The 19,933-nt window shown below is 43.7% G+C and overlaps 1 protein-coding gene across 1 annotated transcript in view; it reads left to right on the forward strand.

Annotated features, from left to right (window-relative positions):
* SHC3 (SHC adaptor protein 3) overlaps positions 1-19,933 on the forward strand; it is a 77,565-nt gene that overhangs the window by 36,354 nt on the left and 21,278 nt on the right. The window contains exons 3-6 of the mRNA XM_034774602.1: positions 5,653-5,716; positions 7,863-7,982; positions 10,512-10,565; positions 15,606-15,657. Coding sequence (XP_034630493.1) covers positions 5,653-5,716; positions 7,863-7,982; positions 10,512-10,565; positions 15,606-15,657 — 290 coding nt within the window. The remainder of the gene's footprint in view (positions 1-5,652; positions 5,717-7,862; positions 7,983-10,511; positions 10,566-15,605; positions 15,658-19,933) is intronic.

The following is a 19,933-nucleotide window of genomic DNA, read 5'->3' on the forward strand; positions in this document are numbered from 1 at the left end:
TGTTTAATAAAGAAACAGTTTCCAGCTTCCTTAGAGCTAGAAGTGCACACAAAGTATGGTGGTTAAAGTTATGAAAAACAAACAACAGGACTATGGCCTTTTAAATGGAACATGATGCCAATGTGAAAGACATGCTTTTCTTTCTCACAATAATGTCAGATCATCATGGAGCACTGTAGGTAAGACTGGAGAAATTCAGTATTGCTGAGAAAATTACTTCAGATATGACCATCTGCAAAGCAGAAAATATTTAGGGCCAAATTTAGAACTCAGTATGTGGTCCTTACTGCAGTCTGCACAGAAACAAATTGTACAAGATATCAAGATAAGTGCTGCACTATGTGGTACATAGCTGAGATCAGTGCCTGGTTACTGTAAGGGCATGGGGTCCAGAAAGTTTTAAACATATTATTGAAAACCACTTTTCCACATCAAGCAAGAAATTACATTTATGTCCAATTTTTCCAAAGTCCATGCAATTGATTAGTCATGCAAATGTGCCACAAACCTCTGTATTTTCCTGTTCAGATGCGTGTTTGTATGCACAAGTCAGATAAGTGCACGCTCAAACTAGCAGCTGTATGCACAGTTAATTTGGTTTGATGTGTGCCTATACAGGGAATGGTGGGTGCAAAATTGCGAGGATGATGATTAATATGAGAGTCAAAAGGTGGGTAAGGAACTGGTTAAAGGGGACAAAAAACAAAAAAGGGGACACTACAATGAGTCATGCTGAAAGGAGCACTGTCAGGGTGGAAGGAGGTTATTGGTGGAATTCCTTAGGAATTTGTCTTGAGACCAATCTTATTTAATATTTTCATTAATGCCCTTGGCACAAAAAGTGTGCTAATAAAATTTGTGGATGACACAAAGTTGGGAGGTATTGCCAATACAGAGGAGGACCGGAATATCATACAAGGAATTTTGGTGTAATAGAAATGGGATGGAATTTAATAGTACAAGATCATGAACTTAGGGACCAACAAGAATTTTTGCTGTAAACTGGGGATTTATCAGTTGGAAGTGACAGAAGAGAAGACCTCGGTGTATTGGTCACAGATTGACCGTGAGCCCCCAATGTGATGCAGCTGTGAAAAAAAGTCTAATACAATCATGCATCAGGTGAGACGTTTCCAGTAGATAGGAAGTGTTATTACCATTGTACAAGGCATCAGTGAGACCTTGTCCAGATGAGGAATACTGTTTACAGTTCTGGTCTCCCATGCTTAAGAAAGACGAATTCAAACTGGAACAGATGCAGAGAAGGGCTACTAGGATGATCAGAGGAATGGATAACCTTTCTTATGAGAGGAGACCTAAGGACTTTGGCTTGTTTAGTGTAACAAAATGATGGGTATGGGGAGATATAAGGGCTCTCTATAAATTTATCAGAGGGACAAACACCAGGGAGGGAGAGGAGTTATTTAAGTTAATGGCCAATACTGGCACAAAAAAACAAATGGCTATAAATTGGCCATCAGTGAGTTTAGACTTCAAATTAGATGAAGGTTTCTAACCATCAGAGGAGTGAAATTCTGGAATAGCTTCCCAAGGGGAGTAGTGGGGGCAAAAAACCTAACTTGTTTCAAGACTGAGCTTGATAAGTTTATGGAGTGGATGCTATAATGAGGTTGCAATGGCATACGGCCCATCTGTGAATGCTGTTAGCAAATATCTCCAATGGCTGGAAATGAGACACTAGATGAGAAGGGCTCTGAGTTACTACAGAGAATTATTTCCCAGGTGTCTGGCTGGTGGTTCTCACCCACACTCAGAGTCTAACTGATTTGCCATATTTGGGGTCAGGAAGGAATTTTTCAGACTGGCAGAGATGTTGGGGCACAGGCGCTTAATTTCTAATCTGCCGGGGGGTGCTCCCCCCAAGCTTTGGTAAGGCCATGCCCCCACTCCACCCCTTCCTCCAATGCCCCAACCCCTCCCTGCTTCTTCCTGCCCCATCTCTTCCCCGCCTCCTAGGTCCAAAGTGGAGGTGACCAGCCAGCTGTTTTCTTTCCATCTGTTTATCTAATCAGGGATCTATATGAGCATGTCAGTATGTGAGCTCCTGCATGCCTACGGGCCATGTAAATGCTACACCTTTTTGCAGCAGCTGTAAGGATCACTTCTGAGAAGCTGACCCCAGATTTCTTTGGGCCATCCTGTCTTCCACAGGCAAAATTGCTTGGAGAACTTCTTCTCCAGCTCCACTATCTTCACCAGCATGCTTCAAAGATAAGCTAGTATTTCATTCAAAGCTCCTAATATCCCCACCAAAACCATTGTTAACTTTAGAACTGAGGTTGCTCTAGTGTATTTACTGAAAATCAAGGAAGTCACTAGTTAAAGCAATACTACGGTCCAGACTAGTTTCAACATGTCTTATCAGCTCAATATCATAACACCCAAATGCACTCTTGTCCTCCTGAGGTCCACAGCACACTCTCTTTCATTTCACACACTCAGACACACAACCTGAACACCAAGCTCAGCAAGGTTAAGGTGTTTTATGGACAGATGTACCTGCAGTTGGAAGTCTGCAGTGTGTTATTACTGCCTAAGCTGATATGCATCTTGGCTCCCCAGCTGTCCTCCATCCCCCTTTCCAAATCCACTTCCCAGCTAACATGTGGAGTGCTTCGATTGGCTGGCTGTTCCAACAGGAGGCTGGTGATACAGCCAGCCAGCCAATCCTTCAAACTAGGTTTCCTTCCTCTCATTCCAGTACATTCACTTCCCCAACTTCAGACCTGATAAGGGTAGCCAGCAGGAGTCCCAATCTGATGGATTGACTGAGTTTCCTTAGTGTAGGGCTCCTCTCTTGACACTCAGTAGCCAGCCAGCAGAGAGGCCAGGCAACCAAAGAAGTACCGACCCCAGCTCAGCATCTGAGATGGAGTTGTCTCCAATGCAAAGATGCAAGCTGCACTTGTCAGGAAAATTTGCCTGCAAGTCTCCCTGTCCCCTCCATGCCTTCTGTTGCTGATAGTAGCTGGGAGATTGTGAGAGCAGGCAGGGAGAGTTGCTGGAAAATTTACCTGATAAGCACAGTTTGTATCTCTGCAGGGGACTGAACTCGACGACCTCTCGAGGTCCCTTCCAGTCCTAAAATCTATGATTCTATGAATCTGTGCAGTCAGAGTGGATGAGTAGCTGAAGAACTGCCCAGACCTGCTCTGAAGCACACTGGGAAGGGATGGGGAGTAAGTCTGGGAAGCCTGCCATGGGCTGGGGAGAAGGACTTCCAGCTGCTACCCAGTCTTCCTCACTGTTTTTGCAGGATCCAGGGCTCGCTGGGAGCCTATCTGAGGAGCCAGGGGTGCTCATGGCTGGGCAGCAGGGCTAAAGAGGCAGCATTGGATCATAGACGTATGTGTTGGCTTTTTCTGGGGTTAATGAAAACAGTTGTTATGAACAAGGAAAATATTTTTTTCTGTCTGACATTACATTTTCAAAAGTAGCCTCTGTTTGAGGTGCAGGGATAATGTCTAGGAGTGGGATGTTTTGTTGTACTGTGCTTGTGAGTCATGTCAGGTGTCATTTGCCAGCTGGCCTGATTGTTAACTGCTGTATCTGGGAGAGTTAATAACAATTTTACACAAAACACATTGCAGAAAATTCATCGGGGTTCTGAACTGGGATAGATTTGGAGACTAAATTCAATCATTGGACAGTGAAATGGAGGGATTTAGTCTTGCTTTAAGGGCCTGATCCAAAATCTGTTGAAGTTAATGGGAGTCTTTCCACTGACTTCAGGTGCATTGGTTTGGGCCCTAGGTGAGAAGTGCCACACAATTTTAACCAGGAGTATGCGCAAGGTGGGCAAGCAGGGGCACGACCCCCTCAGTCAACAAAACCAGGGTACAGAACTCCTCCAGAGCAGGGAGAGTTAGCTCCTCCTGCCCCGGGTCAGGGCAGGAGATCCAACTCCACGGGCCGCAGGGGGAGGAGAGGAGAGCCAGCTCCTCCAGCCCTGGGGCCGTGGGGGAGGAGGGGAAGAACCAGCTCCTCTAGCCATCAGGGGAGAGCGAGCGCCACAGGCCCCAGGGCTATGGGGGGTGGGGAAGGGGTAGAGGGGAGCCAGCACCTCAGGCCAAGGGGGGCACAGAAAATGCCCCTCCAAAAGTGGCCAAATTTTTATTTCAGTGCATGCCCCAATCTTAACTATGTAGTCACTACTGATTCCTCCATAATAAATCAATAACTTCATTTGTTAAGCCATTCTCTGTGTGTGCGCTTGCACATATGTGTGCACCCCCTCCCATATGCACACTGATCACATACATTCACATAGACTATGGGTTGAAACAGTAACACAGATATTGTGTCAGAGTAGAATTAAAGTAATATTTCGGTTTTTAATGATCCTTTAGGTTGGCTTTGAGATTTTGGTTATTTCTGGCTCTGTGGGCTTTCGAGTTTGCGGTGGGTTCCTTCCAATTTTGTTATTTTTAAAAATATTTGGTTGTATAAAATAAATGTCATTTGTCCATTTGGAAGTATACACATACTATTCTGTTAATAATTTGAAATCTCCCTCAATATTTAATATTTATTTTGCAGTTTATCTTTAACAGTCCCAGTGGAGCCATTACAATGTATTGCATTAATCAAGGCTACATCCATTACAACACTGATATTAACATGACTAAGAAGGACTGTGCATGCACGTTTACGGATTTTCAAGAATTAACAATTTGGTTGTTGCATTTGACCTATTGTTTAAAACCGATAGGGCCTAAAGACATTCACCTACAGCTGCATGATCAGCAAAATTTCATTTTGAAATACAATCATATTCTTCATTCAAATTCCTCCTGAGTGTATGTTTCTTTCACTTAGCCTGCCAGCATTAATTTACCAATGACATAAGTCTGAGTAGAAAAAAACCCATAATGTTGGTGATATAAAGATATTTGTAGTGGTACAGTAATGCCACAAGTTATGTGGGTCATAATGAACAAATATCAGTAAAATCCTTACACCACAACACACTGTCATATATTTTCTTTACAACATACATTTTGCAGCAAAATGATTGCAGAAATATTTTAGAGTTTTGATATTATGTGAAACCAGGCTGGCTTGGTTCTGCACAAGCCTCAGAGGGGGAGGAAAATAACCATCTCTATGTTCTAAATTTAGAAAAACCCCAACATAAACACAAATGTTAAAAATGGTCTCAAATGGTGTTTAATAATTAAGAGTAGCATTATTTTAAGACCTGATATCTCACAGGGTAAAAAAAAAAAAGACTTGTGCAGCATATACCAGCTCTCCAATGGTGTAAAGAGCCAATTTTTATCCTTGATGGTTCTCATGTTATTGCACCTTAAACCAAAAATGAGTATTGTACCTCAGAGCAGAGTAATCCAAATTTGGAGAAAATTCCACATTTGGGCAGGAAGGTAGTAGGGAAATGTTTTTGGCAGGTTGTATTTTTTAAAAAAATGGAGTCTGTTTTAAAGCTGATCAGAGATGATATCTTTACTGGTGAGAAAAGAACTAATTGACTCACTAGTTATCGGATCTTCACTTGTGACTGAATGCCATAAAGAATTAAGTTGTCAAATATTCCCCTTCAGTGCAATTTGAACATATAATGAGGAAACCAACACATCCATTTGCTATAAAGCTTATTTTCTGTCTCCACAGGGAAGCAATCAGCCGTGTTTGTGAAGCAGTACCTGGAGCCAAAGCAGCCTTCAAAAAAAGAAAGGTATTTTTCTTTCTTTCTTGTCAGTGACACATATTTCCTTAGATCAGCATAGCGGAAACCAGATGCAGTGGGCAGGTGTGTTTAAGTCAGCCTGAGAACTGCAGGTGCAGAATCTTCCCAAGTCTTGTCTGTGTGCAGCCACTGTAGATTGCACCTTCCGGTCAGCATCGCTCATAGAGTTCAAAGTAAGGGAGTGTAAGGATACTCCTTCCTCCCCTGTCTGGGATATCCATATCATGGCTAGTAGCATAGCTGGGTGGGGAAGTGGCTGGGGAGTGGGTGAAGTCTTGGCTCTGCCCCCACACTACTGGCCACAGCAAAGGGGGAAGTACACTGTGCTCGGTATATGGCTGACACAAACTGTTGCCCTCCTGGAGCAAGGAAAGAACCATCCAGGCACCATATTGTGACTCAGTGCCAGTACGATCCCGGCTCTATCTCTGGAGCAGCACAACTATGAACTGCCCCTGACTCAGGGCTTGTGGCAAAGCCACAGTTTAGCTCTTAGGAAGTCTAGTTTGCAGTGACGTGAGCTTGTATCTGAAATGGATAACTGCTGCACTATCAACAGAAATAGAATGTATGAGGGAGGTTCAGAACAAGAACCCACACACCGTCCTTGCTGAATGTGGCCTTTTTCTTGTAGCTGAGAGCCATGTAATATATATTTAGCTCTCATGGTCACAACGGGGGTACTGTATTTAACTCCCAGTGAGACACATGCAAACACTAAAACAACAAATACCACAGCGACAATAGAATCTGCTTCAGAACAGAATTGTCTTTTCAAAGAATATCTTCCATATTCAGCCTTTTTAATGGGGGCTTTTAATCAGAAAGTAAAAGAAAGGCAAATGTCTTTTTTCTTGAAAAACAAAATGCCACAAAATAACACTGGGAAAATGGATGAAAGGAAGTTCCTAGTGCCCAATGAGCCATCTTGCTGAATCAGTGTGTCTAAGAGCAGTATTTCCTGTTGAGAGATTAGTATCTGAATACTTGGGTTCATCACTCATGAAAAATTGTACAGAGATTTGGTTGTGGAAAGCAAAATATATCAGTGAGTGGAGATTGACCCACTGTAATTGAGAGTTAGGTAGGTTGTCCATTTAGAAAATAAAATCCATGAGGAAAGTATTTCAGTTACTTTGCCGATGTCCGGTGATGTGTTCTATGTAGATGTCCCTCGACCACCTGATGGCGTCCGACACCATGAGTTGCTGCATCAGCCGAGTGTCGCGTTGATCATTTCCGCATTCTCTCAGCACTTGCTCGAACTACTTTTAAAACAAACCAACCCTTTGGAAAGGGAAAGGGTGCTGGTAGCAGCTAAATCTTAACAACAGCAACAAAAAACACATGAACTTTTGCAGGTCTGTGCCCCGCCCTGTCTTCACGGTGACTCTCATGTTTTTGTCAGTTTCAGCTCATGTATCTTAATTTACATGGCTAGGGCAAATTCTTGTCTCTAGTCTGTAATATGGATATATGACATAGTAATAAAAATTCTTCTATGTGAAGTGTATGCAGTTATATCTCCTTCTATCTCTAATGAGAATAAGACTTTGCTACTTACTTGTAGCTAACAAAGTTATTCCTTCATCTCAAATATTAAGACTATGTGCTTTGGTGTTCTAAGTCCAGGGTTTGATCCCCACTGACTATTGCACAGTAATAATGCTTTGCAATCTATGGTTTGATGCTATGGATTCCACACTTATGCTTTAACCATTTTGTTAATTGTGTTATGAGGAATGACCTACAGAGAAAAATAACTGCCCAAATGAAGTGATCACTAGAGTAGAGTAAAAGTTGTCATTCTTGAATAGCAGCTCTTAAGATGTCAGCTGAGCCTGCATGAAGTGTACCATGTACACCTTGTACAGGGGAGGTTGGAGGGCTGCTATTAGCAAGTCAGGCTACTGTACTGGGTATAGACTGGCTACAGAGCTCCCTTCTCAGAGGCACACCAGATATGAGCCTTCCATAAGATCCTTTAATGAACTGCCAGGAACGGCTGAGGTTAGTTTAAATGGGGTTTGTTACACAGTGTCCCCACGTGGCTGAATAGTATAATACAGTTTAGCAATCCATTACAGTGAGTTGTCCTCGCGAAGCAACTAAAATGTATTACTTTACTTCACAGCCACCAAGCAAAGTTCTCTCTAGCGTCTTGGGAAAGAGCAATCTTCAGTTTGCAGGAATGAACATAACTCTGAATATATCCACCACCAGCTTAAATCTAATGACTCCTGATTCAAAACAGGTTTGTGTATAAAAATCCCTAAGTCCATTGATGAAGAGCATATCGTGAAATGTTTGCTACTTGATAAAATTCTCCTGTGCTTAAAGTGTTATTTCTTTATCAAATAAAAAAGGAATGAAAATGTAAAGTGCAATAGATTGGTTTGTTTACACATTTAACATAGATTGGTGAAAATAATGTTTTCACAGTAATTCTGTCATTACCTCTCAAAAGGTCCACTTTACAATGTGAAATGGCATTTTCTGGCAAAAAATGGTCCAGTTCCAAACTTTGGCTGTGTTTGTGTGGAGGTATTTTGGTTCTGACCAATCTACAGAGATGAATGCCTATCCCCAGTGTTTTTTCTTTTCTTTTTCTATATATTGTGTTAGAAAGCATTCTATTCATAAGGTGATGTTAAAAATCCTGCTTTGGGGGTTTTGCACTTCAGTGAAATGTCTGCCTTTCAGAAGAAGGAAGCCTGTGTCAACCAACCCCTTTATTCTTCTCCTTTGTGCTGAAGGTATATACTAACTTTGGGGAATCACTGCAGTTGGTTGTGAATGATGTATGAGATGAGAAAAAAATCTTGCTCGCTATGTATATAGAGAAAGCTGATAGTGTTGCATAATCACTGCTGTGCTATTTGCTGTGAGCTACGTACCTAGATGTGCCTAGATACAGCCAGGAAAAAAACCTGCTGTGTCGCAAGATAAAAAATAAACTACAAACCCACACACACACCTGAAAGGTTTCTTACTTTTTATTTGTCTTTTCTCCACCATCTTATAGATAAGCTGCTGTAGTCTTCTACTACAGTACTAGCTCAAGCACTGTAGTAGCAGCACTATGGCATGTTGTAGTGTTTTGGACCATTATTAAAGAATCGGATAGTACTTTTTATAAGGGCAGTTGCCCCCAGCTTTCACTACTGGCACAAGGAGCTTTCCCTTAGTATGGCCCATCTGCAAAACATATAAAAAACGGAAGGCATTTTAAAAATAAGAAGTCATTTTAAATAAAGGGCGAGAGCCTCAGCTCTGTGTAAAGCAGCAGAGATTTGGGGATGTCAATGGAGCTATGCTGATTCACACCAGCTGAGGGTCAACTCCAAATGTTTTGGCTTCTCTCCACAATATAGTTTCATTAACTGGAAATAGAAGAGATGACTGATATCATGTGTATCTATATTCATTACACAAGCTATGATGTGCAGGACTGGGAAATAAAGGGGTCTTTGACAAACCAGCACTCTGGTGGAGGGCTCCTTCATTTCTGGTTTATACTAGGAGTGTTGGATTACCCCAGAGAGCATTCCTGGAATGTATAAAAATGTGGTCTGCTTTCTGTGGCATACCTTTCAGAATACTGAAAGCAAGGTTGGCCAAGTGGCTTTCTGATTAGTTCTTTATGTTGCTATCCAAGAAAGACAGGCTTGATTCTTGTTAGTAGTCTCTTGTTCGTGGATCAGCTTTGGACTGGAGAGAATGGAAAAACAGCATTCTTAATTTGGAGTAGGGAGGTAAGGGACCAGTTGAGTTGCTCCATTGAGTTGACCATGTTAGTTAAGAGTGACATTGAGACACGGAGTGAATTACTGTTCAGACCTCCTGGTACAAAGACCACCATGATGCAGGTCTTTGAGTGATAGTGGGGAGAGAAACCCTCCCTTGGGGATAAAGGGAGGGTTTCTCCACTGAGAATAAAAATAATGAAAGATCTATTTAAAGGTTATAGTTGGGTGAGCAGATGGGGCTGGAAGTATTATGAAGGCAGCATGCGTTACATGGAGGAAGCACTTCACCTTATTCTCTGACCCTTTCTGACTCAGCGAAGGAACTCCAAGAGACAGCCTTTTTCTCAAGAGGAGGTACTGCTAGGCATGGTCTTTCAGCTGCAGGGAAAAAAGGGGAAAGGAAAATTAGTCAGTTCAGGGAATGACTCTCTCTATGACCCCGACTCCCTTTCCACTGCTCTGACAGTTAACCCATTGAGCCAGAGAGCCTATCTGGTGTCCACAATGTTCAAATCCACAGGAGGTTATGGAAGCCCCTAACATTTGCCCTCTATAGCCATGCAGGATATGGAAGCTCTGTATTTTGGGTGAAGTGTACCCTTTTGCTACATTCATCGCTACCTGTGACAAAAACTCACTTCAACAGATTAAAGTTTCTCCAAAATATCTTCAGGAAACTGTATTTTCAGATAAGATACTGTATGGCAGGACTATATAATTTACTTGAATGCTGGGCACATTTTTATGTTCATTCATTGCTATTCTAAAATTTCATTGTCCTTCAACTTAAGGAAAACCTGAAGTAAGGATATCTAATATTCTTAAGCTTGTTTACATCAGCTGCATGTTCTCTGTGACTAACTCCTCATAGATGAAAGGCAAGAATTTATTTTGATCTTGTTTTCGGTTTTTACTTCACTCTCACAAAAAAACAAAAACAAACAAACAAAAAAAACCAACAACAACAACAAAGAGGTAATCTGCAAAAGAGAATCTACTGACTCATACTTTTGTTTTTTTTCTGATCCAAACAGATCATAGCAAATCATCATATGCAGTCTATTTCCTTTGCCTCTGGAGGTGATCCGGTAAGCATTTCTTTAGTAATTTTCTTCCATACGTATTGCTATAGGAGGACCTTATGCCAGGATTTGTCTCATGTCTTACTCAAAGGAAAATATAAGCATGATAGCTTCTGTTTCTTATTTTGTAAGCTCTTCTGGACTGTTGCCATCAAGCTCTTTTTGAGGGAAACCACTGACAGGCAGTCACAAATCCTCCTCTATGAATGAGTGTCAGGAAAAGTGTCAAAGGGCCAGGAACATTTCATATAAATCTTATAAATCCTGTAAGTAGGGCCCTGTAGTTTTCAAAGTAAGCACAGTATTTTCACATGGATATCCTTTTACTTTTCATCTTGATTGTTATCCATTTTGCCCTTCCTGCAGTAAAGGACTGAGGATGTGGCTGTATTCCTAGCCTCGTAGCCCCAGGTAATTTTTCTTTCCTTTCTTTTTCCTCAACTCTATCTTATGAAAACGGAGAGCCAAATACTGTCCTCAGATATGTCTATTCCACTCATATGTTTGAGGAAAGGATGTGGCTTTTAGGAGAAGCCCAGTTCTGCATTTCTACACTTGCCATGTTTAGTTTTCCTCTCATATGCCTCCGTGCAACTCGCATTCAATTCAGAGGGCAGATCTGGGCTTTTTACTTATCTACATATTTGTTTGAGCTATCCTCCCAATTTCATACTAAATACGCTTCAGAATATGTCCTATCTATGAAGAATTGAGAAAATCTCAAAACAGTAAAAGTCCCTCCTGAGTCTTGAAAGCCTTTACTCTAGATCAGGGGTCAGCAACCTTTGGCACGCGGCTCACCAGGGTAAGCACCCAGGCGGGCCAGGCCGGTTTGTTTACCTGCCGCATCGGCAGGTTCGGCTGATTGCGGCTCCCACTGGCCGCAGTTCGCCGTCCCAGGCCAATGGGGGCTTCGGGAAGTGGCGTGGGCTGAGGGATGTGCTGGCCGTGGCTTCCCGCCACCCTCATTGGCCTGGGACGGCGAACCGCGGCCAGTGGGAGCTGCGATAGGCCAGACCTGCCGATGCAGCAGGTAAACAAACCGGCCTGGCCCGCCAGGGTGCTTACCCTGGCGAGCCACGTGCAAGAGGTTGCCGATCCCTGCTCTAGATTGATCAACCGAGTCCCTGTTGTCAGGGACAGGTCCGCTTACATGGCACATATAGCCCTCTCTATGAAATAACTCTCCCTCCTCAACTGCAAGATGAGTTAACTGCACCAGCTCTTCAGGACAAAATATCCTTGACATGTTTGCAAACTGACTGTTATCAATATGCTAAATGGGTTCAAATTCATCCATGATGTAACTCTGCTAAACTCAATGGGGATACAGCAGGGATAAATTTGGGCCATTGTAAAATAATAATTCAGGGAGTAAAAATTGATCAACAGCACCTCTGAAATACCACAGCTTGCAATAGATACTGGAAATGAACAATTCCTGCAGCAGGCAGAGGAGTGATTAGTACAGTTGCCTGCCTCCATAGGAAAGTTCTTTGCCATCCCATCTGCCATCTCACATGCTAAGTCCTAGAAACACCCCCACCCATTGGCAGAGTGATTTACCAGGTAACAGCACTACCAGCACAGCAGTAAGAGATTTGAATTGAAATAAACAAGGTCTATCAAATGTTTTAGTGAGATGAAAGTCATGCCACTGAGTCAGTGAGAAATCAAATCGTACCAAGTACAGGAGCCAACAAGAGCTGGTGAAACTGTAAAGTAGCATTCACACAACAAGACCACTGCATGATGATCTCATCCTGGGGGAGAGGAGAGTAGGTGTGAGCTTCCATTGACATTCAGCAGGCTTGTCACAGTAGGCTCCTAGTTGGGAGAACTTTAAATAAAAGAAAGAGCTTGCTCATGTGGTTCCTGTCTCTCACAGCTAAACTTAATTACTGCTTGATACACCAAACATACCAAACCAGCCTAGCATATATCCCAATATAAATGTATTGATTGTTTTCTTTCCTCTTCAGGGGTGAAATCCACCACCACTCCCACCAAAGTCATTCCCCATACATCAGGTCACTGGGAGTATTAGAGATGCATGAACAGAGAGACAGGGCTATTCTGTTCTGTTCTATACACCTTCTTTTACTGTGGTATCTGAGTGCATTGCAGTAGTGCATTAAGTGATGTGAGTGTTACAGTTCAGGGCAATTGCACCAGTATTCCCTCACAGTGGTCCCTTGAGGGCACCCACTCTAAACTCCCAGCTCCTCAACCATCACCTCTCTTGGGAAGAGACCCACATCTCTCTCCCTCCTGACAGTGATTATTGCAGGCTGCACTGTTCCCTGTCTACACTGTGATATTCTCAGCAAGCCAGACTGCCTAAACAGGCCAGTGTCTGCACTTTGCTTTCTCTCCAGAGGTTATGAACAGCTGTAATTACCAGCAGTCACAAGTTACTACACAACTCTTTCTAAGCAAGCACATTTATTCTTAAGATGAAAGCATTACAGAGAAAACATTAAAACAACAAAAGAACGTACACACATTCTAATAAGTTTATCAGAGTTCACCCCTCCCAACTCCTCCTGGCTCCATTAAGAGTCAATGCTTCGAACCCCACAATGGAGCTTTTCTGTGGTCACAAATTCATAACAGCCTTAGCTCAGAACTACCACCCCCACGAACAGGTTAGTCTTTCCTGTATGTAGCTTGGGCCTTTGATCTTGAGACTCCAAGAACAGGTAATCTGCAGATAATGGCCCTCTCCTCAGGGTGGAACTTCAAAAGACTGGGTTTTTGTATAACTGGAGGTAGGGAATTTGCATTCATCTCCCCTTAGAGATTCCTCGGGTAAATCACTTGACAATGTTTGTCCCCAAAAGCCCATTCTTACACATTGTTCAGTACAGTTCTTTGAAGTTCATAACACTTCCCCAAGGTTCACGGCATATCTACCCCTTAGAGAGGTTACATACAATCCCGGCCCACGATAATACATAACCTTTGCATTTAATACAGTGGACTCAAAAGATACTTAAACTTAACCCATTAAGGTTTTTTTCAAGGATATTGTAGGAAATTGCCATATCTGTCACAGGGACTAACATCTGCCACATGTGGTTTGTTCTTGCTCTCATCCTCTCCCCAGGAGAACTGTGTATGCAATATAATGTTTTGTTTTGGTAGGCGAAGTTGAAGAAGTGTGACTTGCATTTGGAGCGGAAGGTGTTGAAGTCTGTGATATCTTTACTCCTGTGGGATTTTGTTCCACAGTCTCAGACCTGGTCTACACTAATGGGGGTGTTGAAGTAAGATACGCAACTTTAGCTATGCAAATAGTGTAGCTGAAGTCAGCGTATCTTAGGTCGATTTACTTGGCTGTGAGGACGGCGGCGAGTTGACCGTTGCTGCTCCCCCATCGACTCCGCTTCTGCCTCTCGCGAGCTGGAGTTCCGGAGTCACTGGAGAGCGCATTCAGGGATCGATTTATCCACATCTAGACGAGACGCGATAAATTGATCCCCGATAGATCGATCACTACCCGCTGATCCGGCGGGTAGTGAAGACCTGCCCTTAGACTGGCTCTCAAGAAGACTCTATCTCCCATACAGACAAGCTTTACTTTTGTGGTGGGAAGTTCCATTGTGCCATAGTTGTCAACTATGGTCTTCATGCCAGAGCTTCAGGCATGGGTGGCGGGTGAATGTGCCATTGGGAGAGGCTAGCCTCTGGCCCCTCCCCCTCTGCCGGAGGCCCGACCCCTCCTCTTCTGCTCCCCCAACGGAGCATGGAGCACCCCCTCCATGGTTGATGCCCCCCCTGTGCGCCCCAAGCCCCAGCGGGCCAGGTGGGTGGGCGGAGGGGCCGGAGTGTCCACAGTCCCAGTGCACCGGGCAGGCAGACAGTGCGGCCGGAGTGCCCCCAACCCTGGATTGTCCCCGGCTCCAGCCCCAGCGCTGAGCAAGCAGGCAGTGAGGCCGGAGCAGCCCCAACACACCGGGCATGTAAGCAGCACAGCTGAAGCACCCCAACCCCAGTGCCCCCAGCCCCAGGCCTTGTGCACATTGGCCCCAGCCTCTTGGCCACAGAAGAGCAGGAAGGAAACTGGAAGCAGGCAGGAGGGGGTTTCAGGGTGGAGCATGGGCGGGGCCACACCAGGCTGTTTGGGGAGGCACAGCCTTCCCCTGCCTATGCTATCCACCGCCCATGGCTTCAGGCAATCTTTTAGATATTGAGTGTCTTGGACGAGACCCTGATTCTTCTCTCAATTGGGGCCTCATCCAAAGGCCACTGATGTCAATGTGAGTCTTTTAACTGATTTCGAGGGCTTTGGAAGAGGTCCTTGCATGGTGTAAATTAAGGGTAATGCTTTGGAAGTCAATGGAGTGAAACCAGAGTGAGTGGGATCAGAACCAATCCTGTAAATGTTTTTGGAATAAAACAAGAGTTGCTTTTGCACATGCTTGCTGTCTGAGCTGCAGGTGTTCAAACAGGATATTAATATGGTGCTCAACAGGGCATAGTTAGGCCCTGTCCACATTAAAATTGAATAGATGCCAGCATTAGCTGTGCTTAAGGGCAAGATGGAAAAGCTTTTTAAAAAGGATTTTGCTTATCTGGCCAGCATTCCCTAGCCTTATTTATCAGTTAAAGGTAGTCACAAAACATAAAAACGTAGCCTGGAAGACATGTAAAATAAAAATTTATTTTTCCTTATTCCCATTTTATTTGCATCCTTGTGTTAGGTTTACCTGAGAGTTAGTCTGTAGCATGGTTTTATATCATGAGTAAACTATCCACACTGGTCAGGGAAACCATGCTGGAAGCCTGCTACAGACTAGCATGCTTAAACGTGGATATTGATGGCATAGTGTTAACTATATTGTGAACATGGCCTTCAGAGTGATTCCATACAGAGGAAGTACTCAGTCATATTGCTGTGTGTAAAATGGTGGGTTAGCTATCTGTCCCACCCTCACCACCAGACTATCACTTCATGGGAAATACTTATGTGATATGCTCTGCTCTTTTGTTACAGTGCAAAAGCAAATTCATTATATAGATATATGTCTCCATTTTTTACAGGATACAACAGACTATGTTGCATATGTAGCTAAGGACCCTGTTAATCGCAGAGGTAAGGTATTTTCTATATTTAGTGCCTTCCATTTAAAAATATAAATTCATATTTTCATTTTATTGGATTTTTCCAGAAAGAGTAAATGCAACACAATAAAAAGTTGACATTAGGGATGATCACTGGAACAATCCGCACAGCAATAATCAGCAGCCACACATGTTAGTCCAGCAGATTTTTTGCCAGGATTAATATATTTCAGATCATTTGGATGCTCCTCATGCCTGGACTGGACCTTCCTAGCCTCTTTGCTGAATGTCGTGAGGAAGGAGATCATAACCCTCTTTGTCTCTGATCTTGTATTCAAGCTGTTACCTAGTTCTCCTTCTACTTCCTTGAGGTCAGACAATGGTTTCTCTCCAAGGCACCTGTTAGTGATTGCCTCCAACGAACGGGATTTATGATCCAGTTCTGATTCTCATAAATAAAAGCAAATTATAGAAAGAGAGAGAAGAAATCATAATCTAGAAAGACAGGTACAATAGGCTCCCATCTGCTTGTATTACAGAAAGCTTAGTGAGGCTTTAAGTTTAAGTTACAAAATAATGTATAATATATTAATAATAAATAGATTCTCAGGTAGAGTTTAAGGCCAGAGGGAGCATGAGATCATCTAATCAGACTTCCTGCATATCACAGGTAACTAAACTTCACTCAGTTTACCCCCGTGTTAGTCCAGTAACTTGTGCTTGGCTATAGAATATCTTTCAGAAAAGCATCCAGCCTAGATTTGAAGACATCAGGAGTTGGAGAATCCTCTATGTTCTGAGTTCCCGGGGTAGTTTGTTCCAGTTGTTAATCACCCTCATTGTTAAAAATATATGCCTAATTTCTAATTTGAATTTCTCTCGCTTCAGTTTCCAGTCATTGGTCCTTGTTCTGCCTTTCTCCACTAGATTAAAGAGCCCTTTACAGCTGGGCATTTTCTCCCCATGAAGGTACTTATGCACTGTAATTTAGTCACCTCTTAATCTTCTTTTTGATAAACTAAACAGACTGAACTCTATAAGTCTCTCACTGTCAGGCATTTTCTCCAGCTCTCAAATCATTTTGTGGCTCTTTTCTGCACTCTGCAATTTTTCAATAATCTTTTTAAAATGTGGTCATTAGAATTTGACACAGAATTCCAGGATTGGTCTCACCAACACCATGTACAGGTGTAAAATCACCTCCTCTCTACTCCTTTTATTATACATCTGTAATGGTGCATTCTCACCTCAAGAGTGCCCCCTCAATATAGCAGGAGTTTTCATATCCAGTGTCCCCTTCAGGCCATCTTGCACACCACCCAGCTCTCTGGCTGAGAAGAAGGCTCTAGCTCACATACAGACAAGCTTTACTCTTGTGGTGGGAAGTTCCATTGTGCCAAATCCCTTCTAGGGTAACAAAATGTCCAAGCAGAGTCCAAAGTATCCACCTATCTTCTGGGCCCTGGATTCCAGTGGTTTCACTGCTTTTCCCCAGCTCTGGTGTCAAGTCCTGTCCTAAGTCTTCCTGAGGCCTCTAGCTTCCAACAGCCTCTGGTAGGTGGAGTGAAAGTGCCTAACTAGTCCTTAATCTTTTCTCACCCATGATGGGGTTCACCCCCTCACAATGTCCAATTGACACACCATTGCTTTAGGAGCTCATGTTCAGGTTTGTCCACTGTGACCCTTAAATCCTCTTTTGAATCATGTCTTTCCAAGATACAGTCCCCCATTCTGTAGGTATGACCTGCATTCCCTGATTCTAGATATATAGCTTTGCATTTGGCTGTACCGAAAGACATTTTGTTTGAATTGGACCCAGTTTAACAAGTGATCCAGAGCACTCTATATGACTGTCCTGTCCTCATTATTTACCACTCTCCCAGTCTTCGTGTCACCCACAACGTTTATCAGCAGTGATTTTATATGTACTTCTACATCACTGATGAAAATGTTGTTATCATTTAAATTACCACCCACAGCATGCTCCACATTATACACACATATAAGAAGACTCATTCTTTCCCTAAAAAGATTAAAATGGTACTTGTCCTCTCACAGCCTAATGCTCTCGCTCTTGCAATGTAGCGGTTGTCTGTCTTCCAGTCACCCAGTCTGTAACAAACCCTAAAGAAATATCTCAGTGTGAGCCAAACTTCTCCTTCTTTGTATAAGAAACCTAAGGGTGTGATCCAGGAAGCAACTTAGATGCTTAAACTCCAGAGTTAGGTGCCTGTGTCTCAGTGCCCGGTACCACTGTGATTCATGAAACTCCTGCTTGGCTGCCACCTAACCCTGTGGGTGCCTAAGCTCACTCATCATCTAACTTCCTTCTGTAAAAGTTCCCTAGGTGCCCAAGTATTCGACCCTGGGGCATATGCACTGCTGCCTCCCTTTAGGTGCCCAGGTGCCTATACTGTGTAAGCCCCAGAGTGATTCATGAATCAGGGGAAGACAGGCATTCAGCTGTCTAAGTCACATGCAAAGCCTAATCTGAGGCCAATATCTGTTCCACTGTGGATAAATACTTGAATAGTCACTGGGCTAGAGAGAAAGAGAGAGCCCAGTGGTTAGGGCATCCACCTGGAAGCAGGGGAGACCCAGGATCCAATCCCCCTGCTCCAATGACTCTCTCGTTATTTGTCCACAGTAGAACAGCTTCAACAGGAGAGATTGAGGGAGTCCACCACCATCAGAATCCGTAGCTGGGTGGCTAGAGCACCTACCTGAAAGGTGGGAGACCTCTTTTCAAATCCTTTCTCTCTTTCTGGCAGAGTGGGGACTTGAACCTGGATTGCCCATCTCCAGGTGAGTGCTCAACCAGTGGGCTACATGTTGTAAGTAAGGTGAGCACCACTGCCCCCTTTTCCAGCCATTTTGTATGGAGTAACGCAGGCACCTAACTCATTACCACAAGTAAACACCTAAGCCACCTGACTCCAGGTGGCTGGTTTCTGTGTGTGGATCACTAGTGGAGATAGGCACCTATCTCTGAGAGAGAAGCAGGGTTTAGAACACATCCCTGTTGTCTTCATCTCCCATTGGCTAGCATAGGTGACTTCCTACCTAGCATACTGGCTTTTGTGGTTCCCATTCTTAGGCTTCTATCTTTCCCCATTCATTGTATAGGGAGCCCAAGGGCCTAACTTGGCTTTGTGGATCACAGTGTTATTCCTGTGATTTTCAGTACCTAAAAGTTAAGCACTGCGATGCTGAGGGTTGCAACACCTAAGTCCCTTTGTGGATCCTGCCTCTACTTCTCACCTGCCCAGAAATCATCCTTGTATCTAAGGAGACAGTTTATCCATTATGTTATTTTTAAGATGACTTAAGTTTCTTTTCAGCTCCCAACAGGTTTAGGAGGCAACATATTCTCTTTAAATACCCACTTCCACTATTGCGTGCATACATATTATAGTCCTTTGTTCAACTTAACTTCTTTCATTCCACACGTTTGGAGACCTCTGCACATTGCCTAGAGAATCCCTTGGTGCTGAATGACTAACACAGCTGGTCGTACAGTTTATTCATGTAAGGCAAATTCACTTCATAAGCCAGTGGTGTCCATCTCAGGTGAAGTGTGCTGGGGGAAAAATTCATCTGCAACCCAGGGCCAGGAACATTTGCCCTGCATCAAGACCTCACACAACTCTATGGGCAGGAATTGCAGCCACTGTGTCTGCATAATTGCAGATCTCATGATGTCCTACCCTGGTCTATGCACAAATCCTTCCTGTATGCCAGCCTGTGTGGGACCACTGTGTAGATGCTCTTCAAATGCTGTGTGATTGTTACTAACAAAATTGTACAAGCACACACAAATGTCAGCATCATTCCCTAGAGGCCCCAATTCCCTTGTGCTAGGCACTGGACATGCAGGCTTGTCTACATTGCAATCAGGAAGTGTAATTGCAGCGTGTGTAGACATACTCAAGCCAACTTTGATCCAGCTATATTGCAGGTGCAGATTCTTATTGCTTAGTTAGTGGAAAGGGAGTGGGTTTCTCAGCCCCCAGCAGGTGTAAAAATGGTGTGGCCAGCCTCTCTCCACACAGTTCCAGAGTATCAGCCTGGAAGAGTGCAGAGAGGGAGTCAGTGTCGAGCTGCTGTATTGGCTGTATGCCACTCGGGGATTTCCCAGATAGCCAATTATGCCAACACGCCACACCTTCGCATCACTGGAGCCATAGCCAGGGCCGGCTCCAGGCACCAGCTGACCAAGCATGTGCTTGGGGCGGCACCTGGTAAGGGGCAGCCAATCTTGGGGTGGCGGGGGGGGCGCTCAGGGTTTTTTTTGGGGGGGGTTCAGT

This window comes from Trachemys scripta, chromosome 6, assembly GCF_013100865.1.
Source record: "Trachemys scripta elegans isolate TJP31775 chromosome 6, CAS_Tse_1.0, whole genome shotgun sequence".
NCBI lineage: Eukaryota > Metazoa > Chordata > Testudines > Emydidae > Trachemys > Trachemys scripta.